Source organism: Anomaloglossus baeobatrachus, chromosome 8 (genome assembly GCF_048569485.1).
Source record: "Anomaloglossus baeobatrachus isolate aAnoBae1 chromosome 8, aAnoBae1.hap1, whole genome shotgun sequence".
NCBI classification, from domain to species: domain Eukaryota; kingdom Metazoa; phylum Chordata; class Amphibia; order Anura; family Aromobatidae; genus Anomaloglossus; species Anomaloglossus baeobatrachus.
Window position 1 is genome coordinate 122,121,197 of NC_134360.1, and position 14,683 is coordinate 122,135,879.

General features: G+C 45.2%; 1 protein-coding gene across 1 annotated transcript; it reads right to left on the reverse strand.

The window, feature by feature from the left end:
* Positions 1-598: 598 nt before the first annotated feature.
* Positions 599-12,339, reverse strand: LOC142250042 (uncharacterized). The gene is made up of 3 exons (XM_075322104.1): positions 12,294-12,339; positions 2,383-2,533; positions 599-2,253 (listed from the first exon to the last, which is right to left on the reverse strand). Exons 1-3 carry the CDS (start codon positions 12,337-12,339, stop codon positions 1,074-1,076), a joined length of 1,377 nt encoding a protein of 458 aa, XP_075178219.1. The 3' UTR covers positions 599-1,073.
* Between the last annotated feature and the right edge of the window lie 2,344 nt (positions 12,340-14,683).

The following is a 14,683-nucleotide window of genomic DNA, read 5'->3' on the forward strand; positions in this document are numbered from 1 at the left end:
GCTAACAAATGGCGCATTTATCACACAACTATTCAGTTGCAGCCAAACTCTGTCAAATCTGTCATCAAGGCTACCATAGTGCTTCACAATTTCTGTCGGATACATGAAGGAGGAACTTATGTTGATGATGAATCTGAGATAAACCATGTTGTTAATCCAACAGGTGAACCTATGTCTCATAATTCCGTGACATCTGGCTTGCAAATTAGAAAATTATTTACTGATTACTTTAATTTTTTTGATGCTAATAATAATATTGATGTTTAACATTGTTTTGTTTTTTTTTGTAAAAACCTCTTATTTGCACTTAGATGAAAATGTTTAATTAGTTGAAACAATCTAAGAGCTAAAAGCTTACTTGTATTAAAGTGAAACGGCGTTAATCACCAACTGACATTTCTGTTAACAACATGGATTTCTGAATGTTGTATGTATGTGTTTGTACATTTCTGTGTTAGTATCCTGTTTTGTTGTTTGTTTAAACTTACAAAAATAATAATGTTAATAGTCTATGGTAAAAATGCAATATTATATATAAATATAAAAAAGAAACATAATCTTTATTTTGAAAACATATTTTTTTATTAATAATATCCCTATTATTACATAAAGTAATGATGGTTTTTTGTTATTTTCCCAATAACAAATGAAAATCGTGCTCATTTTCTCTTAACTTTTACAAAGGTAAATATTTAAATTATTTTCTTGAAAAAATTTTAAGACACTTTACTTAAAATAATAAACTTGTCAAAATTTTTACATTGCTTGCAATGTTGGTAAATTGTCAACCAATTATGTTTGTCTAATGTTGGACATTGACATAGACATAATATTTAGAAACTTGTTTTTTAGAAGATATGAACTCATCTACCCATCAAATTAGTTGGGTACAATTGTGTTCATAAAAAAATAAACATATCCATGGCATAAAACATATATGTCATCCGGCACCAAATATAATCACACATGCCTTTGTTTTGTTAAGACTCTGATTTTAAACATTTTTGGCAATCCTTTTTTTTTTTGGGTCACATTCATTGTTTGTTGAATGTAAAGATTACCAAAAATGTGTATCATAAGTCAACAAGATCTTCTAGGGAAGTAACCTGAGTGTTGCTGAGTATGTTGTTTTGGGTGGCCTCAGAAATAGTATTTTCAGGAATGGAAGCAGTTGATTGCTGAACAACATTCCTATTACTAACTACAGTAGTGTGTGGAACAGTCTGTTGCATGCTGGTTTGTCCCAACACATTGCCTGATGTTGAGTACACCTGTGGGTCTACATGGGTAAGTGGGTATTGTGTGTGTGTATGTTGTTGACCTTGAGGATAGTTGACTGATGTTTGTAAGTGTGGTGTAGGTAACATAGTTGAGATTGGATAATGAGGCATCATGAATGATTGTGGGTATGTTGAACCAGGAAACATGTTAGGTAAACCACCAATATTTGTGGGTTGAGTAAAGTAACTAGTACTTGGAGTGGGTTGTAAATTAATATAGTTTATGGGTTGCTGTGAGGTAGCACTTTGTACAGTGCTTAAGGCGCCAGTATTGGTTGCAACATACCCTTGCCTAATTGGTGTTGGGAATACCGTACTTGAAGCAATAGAAGGTTGACCAGATTGTTGTAATACTGGATTAGTGACAACTACTGTTGCCATTGTTGTTTGTGTTGCAATGGTATTTGGATTGTCTGTTGTGTTTGGGACTGTATGTTGTTGCATAATGGTACGCCAATTTTCTATGGCCTCATACACTCTCACTGGTTCCTGTTCTGCCTGACTAGCTGACAGTAGGGTAAGCATAGCAGCTCGTACACGTTCCTGCCTATCTGATGGAATTTTGGTTAAGCTAGTAGATAAAGACCAACAAAAACGCTCAGCATCTGTTTCTGGAATTAAAGTGTTCATTATGTGAATAATGCGTGTGTCAATTATTTCCGGTAAGGATCTCATTTCCTCAGGTCTGCGGATTCTTCTTGCACGGAGAGGTTGTGGTGCAAAACGTGGAAGTACATTTGTTTGTGTTGATTGTGTTGCTGGTGTTGTTGTTTGTTGTGTGGATGAGCCTTGGGTGTTGGTTTGTGCACTCTCTGTCCCACCCTCATGTGAATCAGTTGCTGCTGCTGCATCTTGTTGGATCTCTTGATTTTCACTGTCTTCTCTGCCAGGTTCTTGTTCTGATGCTGAGGTGGCTGTAGCAGAGGGACCAGCTGTTGGTTGTTCATCAGAATCGTCGAGATTATCCTCCGTTCTATAATCAAATAGATAACATATTACAATCTTAACATTTATATTTTTAAAAATAACTTCTGAAAAAAAAGTGATTAATATTAAAAAATATTGTTTTGAACAAAATAAACATTTTTAAAAATAAACTTACTGTGTTACTTCTAAGATGGGTGCTAGGAAGCTTATTTGTTCATAATACACATATCTGCGTTTGCGGCCTTGGCTGGATGAGGATGGTATAGGGTTGTACTCCCTTCGGTACTGATCACGTGCTGAACGCCAACGTCTTTTGACCAAGTCAACTGTTGAATATAACAAAATATGTCACTTGCAACATTCAGCATTATTGTGCACACATGACAATAATGTTTGTTAAATGTAATATACAATTATAAAAAATAAAGGTGGCCAAATACATTAGAGGAAAATTAAAAGTTTTATATATTGTTCACTTAAAAACATTTTGCTATATTCACACATAACAAAATAATATTTCTCAGATATAAACTTTGAAGTAATTGTGATATAGATATTAAAAAGGTTTTTTTTTTATTTGCAATATAATTAATTGAAAAAAAAGAGAAATATTATTTTATTATTTTATGACATGATATAGAAATGTTATTTTACCAAAATTTGGACAAAATTTAAAAAAAAAGATTAGAAATTGTTTTTAAAAAAATATTGAATCACAACACATGGAATAGAAAATCACATGACAGTTTTATCTGTTAAATAATTAACTTCATGAAGAATTAAGAATCATATTACAAATTAAAGTTTACTTTGAATTATTGAACTTTGGCAATGTTAGGTAACCTTTTATAAAATTTAACATTAACTGAATAAATAGATTAATACATATAACAATTCTTCATAAAGTTAATTTTAAGTAAAAACAACATTACAATAACAAAACATTCACAGTTTGAAATAATTTAAAAAAAAAAACAAAAAACACAAAAACAAAGATAAAAATAATATAAAAACTTACCATATTTAGCACGCTTTGAAGGCGAACATCTATCCCATGCATTATTGGGGTACACTTCCTCAGCAACTTGAAGCCAATGGCGGTCAACTGTCAGTCTGTCATGGTAACCATCAACACGTGTATCCCATAATGGTGGGTGAGTCTCGACAGCTGTTATCAGTTTCTCCGTGTCCACCCGTGGAGACATTATTATATTTTGAAGCAGAAATTGTGCTCAAAATAGGTCTTTCAGTACACAGAAATACAACTGCTTGCTTGCACACTCCTTCTGCAAATGCCAAGTAAGTTTTGTGCAAAACAAATATGTTAGCTACGCCACCTGAAAGTATTTGAAATTGTAACAATCTTCAAAATTAAAACACGGACACGGACCACACGGATAGCATACGGAGGCCATCCGTATCACGTACGTGTCAACACGGACCCATAGGATTTAATGGATCCGTGAGGACGTTATGCCGGTGGAAAACGGACATGTCAGCGCTTTTTCGGCACGGTCAAACGTAGGCACGGAACGGACACACGCTCCGTGCCAAAACACTGACGTGAGGCTATTTAGATTAAAATGACTGTCAACATAAGCACGTGTCTCCGGTACGTGTAAAAAATGCCAAACACGTACCGGAGGCACGGATGTGTGGCGCTAGCCTTAGTAAGTGCAAGCCACTATGGAGGTTCTGTAAGATATGAAGCCCACAAAATTACACTAGGTTGCTGATAGGAAAGTACTGGCCTTCAGGCAAAAGTAGTGCCACTGACACCAAGTATTAATAAAAAAATTGTTTAAAAGAACAGAGAGTCCTCAGTGGTTGATACCTTTTAATGGCTAACTGAAAAGATGGTAATAATTGCAAGCTTTCGAGACTACTCAGGTCTCTTCATCAGGCATGGTATAACACAAAATCTGAAGAGTCACGTATTTATACACAACAGGACTTAGAATAGTGCAGTAAAAAAAAAAAAAAAAAAAAAAAAAAAAAAAAAAAAAGAACAAGTTATATGAAACAGAACTATCTCTATGGCAGGGGGACAAGCTGTTCTAGCCATAAATACTGCTGCAGTTCAGTGTGAAAGTTTTATTGTCCTTTGATAAGGTATCAACCACTGAGGACTCTCTGTTCTTTTAAACATTTTTTTATCTCTACTGGCTAACACGGTACAAAGATATATTTTACTTGTATCAAGTATTAATAAACATTGAGTAACACTCAGACTGTGTTTTAATAAGAGTAAGCCACTATCTAATTTGTGTGAGATATGAAGCCCCCAAAATTAGGCTTGTTTTGTGCTATGAAGGTATTTTGCTTCAGGCACAAGTTGTGCCACTGACACCTAGTATTAATAAAAATTGGGTAACACTCAGAATGTGAATTGAGATGGTGGCTGACAGGCACTACCCTACACCTGAACCCATTGTTTTTACAATTTTGGGACTTTTTTTTGCAAGTTGTAATACCTATTGCTAGTATAAGGCTATGTGCGCACTTACCGGATTTTTCGCGGATTTTGCCGCGGATTTGCTGCATGTTTCGCTGCAGAAAATGTTCATAACATCTCTGCAGTGAATCACCAGCAAATCCTATGGAGAAAAAAAAATCCTGTGCGCACTGGGCGGAATTTGACAGCTGCTTGTTTTGCTGCGGGAATCCCGCAGCAAAAACAAGTGCATGTCACTTCTTTTCCGCACATCGCTGCGGGATTTCCCTCCATTGACTCAATGTTAATCATGAAATCCCGCAGGGAATAACGCAGGCAGCAAATTCTGTGCGGTTCACTGCGTTTTCCTGCGTTATTCCCTGCGGTATTTTGCGGTTTACCTCCGGTAATGTGCATCACTTGCTTGCGGTTTTGCAGGGAAGTGATGTCATTACAGGAAGAGGAAGCCGTGCAGAGAGTAAACACACACAGATCAGACACATCACAGACATAGAACACATAGACACAGACACATAGAACACACATAGAAAGAAAACGGAAATATAGAAAAAAAAGAACGTGGGCTCCGCTGTATATTTACCTTCCAGCCGAGGTAAGCACACAGCGGCGGCCCGGTATTCTCAGGCTGGGGAGGGAGAGGGGCAGGGATAATGTCCCCCGCCTCACTCCCCCTCCGGCAGCCGAGAATATCAGCCGCAGCTGCCCCGGGACTGTCGCATGCAATATGCGGCAATGCCGGCGTGTCCTCGGCTCTTCTTGCCACCGTGTAGCAGTGGTGGCAAGGTAATACAAGGGGTTAATGGCGGTGGATCACCGCCATTAACCCCAGGCTTGATCATGGCAGCGTCTATGTGACAGCTGACATGATCAACCCGTAAGTAAAGTGAAAAAAACACAGACACCGAAAAATCCTTTATTTTAAATAAAACAAACAAGCCTCGTTCACCATTTTATTAACCCCCCCAAACAAAGCTCCGGCATAATCCAGGTCCGACGTCCTGCGCTGCTTCCATCCAGCCGCGACTAACACACAGGCTGAATGAAAGCAGCAGAGGTAATTACCGGTCATTTCCCACGGCCGGTAATGTGAACTCGCTGCCGACCGTGGGAAATGCAGCGATCTGTCCTCTATCTATCTATCTATCCCTCTATCTATCCCTCTATCTGTCTATCCCTCTATCTATTCTTCTGTCTATCTACTCAGAATTAAATGACTTTTTTTTTTTTTTTCTTCAATGTGCTTTATTGCATTGAATGCAATAAAGCACATCCCAACCCGCACGCGGCAAAACCGCGGCAATACCGCGAATAATACCGCGGTAAAACCGCAGCAAACCGCATGCGGTTTTCGGGTGCGGTTTCCCGCGGTTTTTTACTGCGGGTGCGGTAATCTTTGAGGGCATGCGGAATTTTCTCAAGAAAATTCCACTTCCCAGTGCGCAGAGCCTAAAACACACATGGGATGTAGCAGTGCTGAGATTGTTGATTAGTTGCAGTTGACAGCTTTAAATCTCTCCCTGCCTGTGAATAAGCTCTCCCTATATCACACACTGCAGTAACAGATCGTATGCACCACTAATAAGAGGATTTTTTTTTGGCAGGTTTAAACCAGGAATGGCTGTCGCCTAACTAAGCAATGCAGTAACACTGTCCCTATACCTTGTTTTATGATTTACACAGCTGCTAGCACACAGTGGACACTGTCTTTAGCCCTTACAAGGACTATTTTGGATTGTGCAGCAGGAACACTATCTCATAGAACGCACTGCACTGTCCCAATACCAGTTTATGATTTCACAGTCGCTAGCAGCTAATGCTAAATATCTTCAGCCTTAAAAGGATTAGTATAGGTTGGCTGTAGAAACGCTGTTCCGCACACAGTACAGTCTAGCTACACCGACAGCTCAGGAATTAATGCGTGCACAAAATGACGGCAACCTTATATAGCCCCTATGACGCTGTGTGGCCAAGACAATCCCAGTAACACCACAACAAAGATGGCTGCGGCGTTACTGTGAGGGCAAGCAATGTCAGATGTGTTAATTGGCTGGAAAAAGGCGCCAGGAAGTCCAGAAATGAAAATGAAAGTATTGGAGCGAATACCATATTAGCCGTCGGATACCGAATAGTGGAGAAAATATTCGCTCATCGCTATTAACCCCTTCAGCCCCCAGCCTGTTTTCACCTTAAAGACCCGGCCATTTTTTGCAATTTTGACCAGTGTCACTTTGACAGGTTATAACTCTGGAACACTTCAACGGATCCTGGCGATTCTGAGATTGTTTTTTCGTGACATATTGTACTTCATGTCAGTGGTAAATTTAGGCCGATATGTTTTGCGTTTATTTGTGAAAATTTCAGAAATTTAGCGAAAATTTTGCAATTTTCAAAATTTGAAATTTTATGCCCATAAATCTGAGAGATATGTCACACAAAAAAAGTTACTAAATAACATTTCCCACATGTCAACTTTACACCAGCGCAATTTTTGAAAAAAAAAAAATTTCCGTTAGGAAGTTAGAAGGGTTCAAAGTTCATCACCAATTTCTCATTTTTCCAACAAAATTTACAAAAAAAAATTGTTTTAGGTACCACATCACATTTGGAGTGATTTGAGAAACCTAGGCGACAGAAAATACCCAAAAGTGACCCAATTCTAAAATCTGCACCCCTCACTCTGCTCAAAACCACATCCAAGAAGTTTATTAACCCTTTAGGAGCTTCACAGCAACCAAAGCAATGTAGACGAAAAAATGAAAATTTTACTTTAAACACAAAAATGTTACTTTAGCCATAAAAATTAGTATTTTCACAAGGGTATCAGGAAAAATGCATCATAAAATGTATTGTGCATTTTCTCCTGAGTACGCAGATACCCCATATGTGGTGGTAATCAAATGTTTGGGCACACAGCATGACTCGGAAGGCAAGGAGCGCCATTTGAATTTTTGAGTGCAAAATTAGCTGCACTCATTAGCGGACGCCATGTCGGGTTTGAAGACCCCCTGAGGTGCCTAAACAATGGAGCTCCCCCACAAATGACCCCATTTTGGAAACTAGAGCCCTCAAATATTTTTTCTAGATGTTTGATGTGCACTTTGAACCCCTGGGGGCTTCACAGACGTTTATAACGTTGAGCCGTGAAAAGAAAAAAAAATTTTTTACCACAAAACTGTTGCTTCAACCAGGTAGCTTTTTTTATCACAAGGGTATCAGGAAAAAATGCACCATAAAATTTATGGTGCATTTTCTCCTGAGTACGCAGATACCCCATATGTGGTGGAAATAAAATGTTTGGGCGCACGGCAGGACTCGGAAGGCAAGGAGCGCCATTTCACAGCAAAATTGGTTGGAATTATTAGCGGACGCCATGTTTCATTTGGAGACCCCCCTGAAGTGCCTAAACAATGGAGCTCCCCCACAATTGACCCCATTTTGGAAACTAGACCCCTCATGGAATTTATCTAGCTGTTTAGTGAGCACTTTGAACCCCTGGAGGCTTCACAAACGTTTGTAATGTTCAGCCGTGAAAATATTTTATTCTTTTTTTTAACCACAAAATTGTTTTTTCAAACAGATAGCTTTTTTTTCCACAAGGGTATCAGAAAAAAATGCACCATAAAATGTATTGTGCAATTTCTCCTGAGTACGACGATACCTCATATGTGGTGGAAATCAATTGTTTGGGCGTACGGCGGGGCTCAGAAGAGAAGGAGCGCCATTTCACAGTAAAATTGTTTGGAATTATTAGCAGACGCCATGTTTCATTTGGAGACCCCCTGAGGTGCCTAAACAATGGAGCTCCCCCACATGTGATCCCATTTTGGAAACTAGACCCCCCCCATACAAAAAAAATTAGTTTGGCGAAATAAAAAATACAGACATCAGTAAAAAAAAAAAAAAAAAAAAAAAAAAAAGCGCCTGCCACTAAGACAGTGCCAAACGTGAGAGCAATGCACGAGTCTCGCATCGCATCATCCACTGCAGTCTGGAAGTGAGCAACTGTGCTGGATAATGCGATGCGAGAGGGCGGGGCGGCAGATGAGAAAGGGCGCAGCGGATGGAGGAGCGGCAGAGGATGGGAAAGGGCGCAGCAGATGGATGATGGGAAATGGCGCAGCGGATGGATGGGAAATGGCGCAGCGGATGGATGGGAAATGGCGCAGCGGATGGATGGGAAATGGCGCAGCGGATGGATGGGAAATGGCGCAGCGGATGGAGGAGCGGCGGAGGATGGGGGGGAGGGAGGTGAGATGGGGATACTTACCTTACAGGATGGATCTAGGCAGCAGGATCACAGCAGACAGAAGAAGCAGCAGATGAAGGAGGCAACAGATCGAGGAGGGTGAGAGGGGGCAGTAGATGGAAAATGGGAGAGAGCAGGCAGCAGATCGGGGAGGGGGGCAGAGTCTGATGCGAGAGAGAGATGGCACATGTAGGGGAAGGGAGGGGGGCTTGCAGCACATGTAGGGGGAGGGTGGCTGGCTTGCAGCACATGTAGGGGGAGGGTGGCTGGCTTGCAGCACATGTAGGGGGAGGGTGGCTTGCAGCACATGTGCTGCAAGCCAGCCACCCTCCCCCCACATGTGCTGCAAGCCAGCCACCCTCCCCCCACATGTGCTGCAAGCCAGCCACCCTCCCCCCACATGTGCTGCAAGCCAGCCACCCTCCCCCCACATGTGCTGCAAGCCAGCCACCCTCCCCCCACATGTGCTGCAAGCCAGCCACCCTCCCCCCACATGTGCTGCAAGCCAGCCACCCTCCCCCCACATGTGCTGCAAGCCAGCCACCCTCCCCCCACATGTGCTGCAAGCCAGCCACCCTCCCCCCACGTGGGGGGAGGGTGGCTTGCAGCACATGGAGGGATAGGTGGTGTGGCGATGGAGAAGGGGCAGCCGATGAAGGAGGCGGCGGCGGCGGCCGCCGATCGGGGGCAGCAGCGGCTGAAAAAGGTGGGTGCGACGGCGGCGGGGACAGTGGCGAGCATGGCGGCGGGGACGGCGGTGGATCGGGAGCGGCGGCGGGGACAGCGGTGGAGCGGGAGCATGGTGGCGGGGACGGCGGTGGATCGGGAGCGGCGGCGGGGACGGCGGTGGAGCGGGAGCATGGCGGCGGAGACAGCGGTGCAGCGGGAGCATGGCAGCGGGGACGGCGGTGGATCGGGAGCGGCGGCGGAGACAGCGGTGCAGCGGGAGCATGGCGGCGGAGACAGCGGTGCAGCGGGAGCATGGCGGCGGGGACGGCGGTGGATCGGGAGCGGCGGCGGGGACAGCGGTGCAGCGGGAGCATGGCGGCGGAGACTGCGGTGCAGCGGGAGCATGGCGGCGGAAATGGCGGTGGATCGGGAGCGGCGGCGGGGACAGCGGTGCAGCGGGAGCATGGCGGCGGAGACAGCGGTGCAGCGGGAACATGGCGGCGGGGACGGCGGTGCAGCGGGAGCATGGCGGCGGAGACAGCGGTGCAGCGGGAGCATGGCGGCGGAGACAGCGGTGCAGCGGGAGCATGGCGGCGGGGACGGCGGTGGATCGGGAGTGGCGGCGGGGACAGCGGTGGAGCGGGAGCATGGCGGCGGAGACAGCGGTGCAGCGGGAGCATGGCGGCGGGGACGGCGGTGGATCGGGAGCGGCGGCGGCAACAGCGGTGCAGCGGGAGCATGGCGGCGGAGACAGCGGTGCAGCGGGAGCATGGCGGCGGGGACGGCGGTGGATCGGGAGCGGCGGCGGGGACAGCGGTGCAGCGGGAGCATGGCGGCGGAGACAGCGGGAGCATGGCGGCGGGGACGGCGGTGCATCGGGAGCATGGCGGCGGGGACAGCGGTGAAGCGGCAGCAGCGGCGGGGCGATCGGAGACAGCGGCGGTGAAGCGGGAGCAGCGGCGGGGCGATCGGAGACAGCGGCGGTGAAGCGGGAGCAGCGGCGGGGACAGGGGCGAGCGGGGACAGGGGCGAGCGGCGGGGCGATTGGGGACAGGGGCGGGCACAACAACTTACCGCTCTCCTCAGCTTCTAGGGACGATCACAGGCCGCAGATCCACATTGATTGGAGAGAGCGGTCACAAGACCGGTCTCTCCAATCAGAGCTGGGGGCGGGTGAAGCATCGATCACCCAGCTCCAGCCAATGGCCAGTGCTACAGCAGCACTGATCAGGGCTGGATTTCAATGTTCCAGCCATTTTCAATGGCTGGAACATTACAGTGGCTGTAATTGGATGAGCGGCGTTCGTCAGCCAATCACAGCCTCTGTAGGTTCGGGGAGGAGGCACCACCCCTCCTGAGGTCAGGCAGAGGTCCCCTCCTTCCCGAATCTACCGTTTAAGTAAATAAATTTCACTCCCCGGGGCTCCGGGACCGCGATTTCGCCAGGACGTACTGAGTACGTCATGGGTCGTTTAGCACCATGTCACCATGACGTACTCAGTACGTCCAAGGTCGTTAAGGGGTTAATAAACATCTTGAATGTGATTTTGAGCAGTGTGAGGGGTGCAGTTTTTAGAATGGTGTCACATTTGGGCATTTTCTGTCACCTAAATCTCTCAGTCACTTCAAATGTGACATGACCCTTAAAAAAAATAATTTTTGTAAATTTTTTGGGAAAAATTAGATATTTCTGATCAACTTTGAACCCTTCTAACTTCCTAAAAAAAATAGTTGTTTCAAAAATTGCGATCGGGTGTTTTATGTATGAACACCACTCATGTGAGTATTGCAGTGTTCGAAGATGCTCTGTGCTCAGCCCAGTGCAAGTTGCTTGTGGTTTTTGAACAGCTCACACTGGGGGGGGTAACAACAGCGTGATTGGATGTAGTCTGGCCCTTAGCATCAGCTCTTCCCGTTGCCATGGGAAATAAATGGGATTGATGCCAGCTGCAAAATTACCAGCTGGCATCAAACCCTGGTATTAGTAATAGGTAGGCGTCTAGCAGACACCCCCATTACTAATTCAGTAGTTTTAAGCAGAAGAAAAAAAAAAAAAAAAACCTACACAAAAAAACCAAAACATTTGGGCGCATGACAAAACTCAGAAAGCAAAGAGTGACATTTAATTTTTGAACAGTGTTGCATTTGCAGAGCCACATGACCTGAATTGGCAAACTAAACCCCATATTGAATTCCTCTATTGATGTGGTAAACATTTTTAGCCCAAAACTACACAATTCTAAAAGATTGGGCAGTGAAAATGAAAAATAGGATTATTTCACAAATTTTACTTTTGCCTCAGTTTTAATTCACACAAGTGGTAAATAGGAGAAAGTGGATAGCACAATTAGTTATGCACTTTTTACAGAAGATGGCAGTACCCCATTATGGGGTTGTACAGAACTATCAGCTATCAAAAAACAGTTTGTTAGGCCTGTTTCACACGTCAGTGATTCTGGTACGTTTGTGCTTTTTTTTTTAAAACGTACCAGAATCACTGACATATGCAGACCCATTATAATCAATGGGTCTGCTCACACAGTGATTTTTCACTGAACGTGTCTCCGTGCAGCGTGCATCCGTGGCCGTGATTCTGCACGGAGACAAGTCAGTTTTTATCTGGCATCACTGATGACCCATGGACCACACTATGGTGTGATCTGTGTGTGATCAGTGAAACACGTACCAGAAAATCAATATTTTCAAATTACCTTGCCTGCGATTCGCTCTCGGCAGCTCAGGCCTGGCTCATGAATATTCATGAGAGCAGGAAAACCCGACCAGGAAGTAGGTGCTGAGAGCGGTGGGTAGACGCTGCAGAGCTGGAGACTTCAGCACCATGGACAGCAGCAGTGAAGGCAGGTGAGTAATGTCCATATGCAATCACGGATTGCACATGGACAACCCACGTGTGCCGTGAATAACGGAACACGGAGGGACATGTGCGTGTTTTACACGTCAGTGAAGAACGTCAGTGTTTTTCACTGACGTGTGAAACGGGACTTATAGATTAGATTGTGGCCTCAGTTAGCCAAGCCTATGATGTGCCAGATCAGCAGAAACCTCCACAAGTGACCGATAATGGAAACTTCACTGCTTAATTAACTCTAGAATGCGCAACCATAGAAATATACAAAAGAAAACAAGTAACCAAGCAGGCTTGCGAGGCCCCAGGTATGCGTTCTAGGGTTAAAGAATTCATCTAGGGGTGTAGTGAGCAATTTAATCCCACAGATACCTCACAGAATGTTAGAACATTGGGACATGGAACTATAACAATTTAATAATTTAATAAAAAGAAAAAAAAAAACAAAAAAAACATGACTGCTTTTAATTCAATTTCTGTTTCTCAGTATAATGAAAAAGCAACATTTTTTGATTTATTTTTTTTTTTTTTTTTTACAGCGTTCACTATATGTAGTAAATAGGCTTACTTCGGACATGGCAAAACCAATTGTGTATACATTTTTCTTTTGTTTTAACAAAGGCTGTGTTTTTAGTGGGAAAACAATTGTGTACACATTCTTACATAGGAGTATTTCATTTAACAAATTTTTTTTTTTTTAATCCCAACTATGGGACCTGAATATTTTTGCTTTCATAGTTTATCTCATGCACTACAGTGACCGTCCCAGAGATCTTTCAGCATGTCACCAACACAGCCTGTTAGACTCTGCTTATAGCAGGATTTAATAGGTCACCATACCCTGTGGTCATAAGATGACCTCAGGATACCATGACAACCATCAGCACCCATAATTATAATTGCAAGGATGAAGAGGGGGGGGTACTATTCATTTATTCCTCATCACCATTTTAAAACAGTGATGAGGGAATGTCACTTAATTACTGCTTATCGGTGGTTGTTAAGTGGAAAAGCAGATGTATACGAGGCCTTCTGTCCTTATATGCGTTAACCCCTTGTGTGTTTCACAGATGGTCTTGTTCAGATTACTTTTTTTGCAGGACATATCTACCGCCCCGGGGCTCTGCCTGCCGCAAAGCCGCTCGGATCCGTGCTAGTCGGTGGGTGGCTCGAGCTCCTCACGGACCCGGGGGTCACGTCGCTCTAAAAGGGGGTTGGCGCTAAACGTAGGGACTTTGGTGGGGAGGCCCACGGCCGGAGCCGCGGTTGTTTGTAGGGGATTTGAGTTTGTGACGCCACCCAGGGGGTTGTGGTGAATAGATGGACACCACCGCTGCCGTTGACTAGGCTCCCGGGGACGGTGTTGCGCAGCTTGGTGTTGACCCCTCCGTGGGTAGGGGAATGATGGTCCCAGGGAACCCGAGGGAGGTGCTGAAGCGGGAACTGGGTGCGTGCCGGGGTGTCGGTGCGTGGCCCGAAGGCACTGTTGTACTCACTATGACAAACACGCTGGAGTCTCTGGTAAACCAAACAAGATGGTGAACGGTGCCCACAGCCGGCTGCAGTTTTCCCCTTAACAGGTTGGTTGTTTCCGCTTTTCTCGTGCACCTCACTATGTAGAAATCACGACTCCTATGCCTAAGCAACGGTAGTCCGCTCCCCGGTTTGATATGTGCCGGGAGAGCCCTTTTTGCCCGCAGACGCTGGCCCCTTGGGTCTCACTGCCTGAGCGGTGGCGTTACCCTGATGGTTGGGCTGTTTTCTTCAGTCGGGCCTTAGGTGGGAAAGGTCTTAACGTCCAGTCCTCAATCAGTTGATTTGAATTAGCCTGGTTGATTCTGGGCCTCGTACTGGGTCTGAGTACCCCTCCTGGTGTTCCAGTTTCCAATCTGTTCCCCGGTTCGGTACCGGCGGGCCACCGCCCGTCCCCGGTCCCTACGGTTCCACCGGCTGTAATCCCAGCTCCTGCAGGCGGCCACCACAGTCTGCCTCCTTGCCAGAGGTGACTGGGCTCCAACCCAGACACCTGGTGTAGACTATGGCAGGCCTGGTCACAGGTCTGCCCTTGCACTTGACTCCACTCCTCTGTCAAAGCTAAACTTCCTCTACTGTCTTTCCCGCCTCCGGGACTGTGAACGCCTCGGTGGGCGGAGCCAACCGCCTGGCTCCGCCCCCCTGGTGTGAACATCAAACCCGGAGGGAGGTGACAAGGGTTTTGTAGTTTGGCTGCTGTCACCTTT

What these genes read in the sequence shown, in the direction of transcription:
- LOC142250042 (XM_075322104.1), bottom strand. Translation starts at nt 12,339, where the DNA reads ATGAATATTCATGAGCCAGGCCTGAGCTGCCGAGAGCGAATCGCAG. An exon ending in CTGCCGAGAGCGAATCGCAG is followed by an intron (nt 2,534 to 12,293) that starts GCAAGGTAATTT and finishes TATATTCAACAG; the next exon opens with TTGACTTGGTCAAAAGACGT. An exon ending in CCCATCTTAGAAGTAACACA is followed by an intron (nt 2,254 to 2,382) that starts GTAAGTTTATTT and finishes ATTTGATTATAG; the next exon opens with AACGGAGGATAATCTCGACG.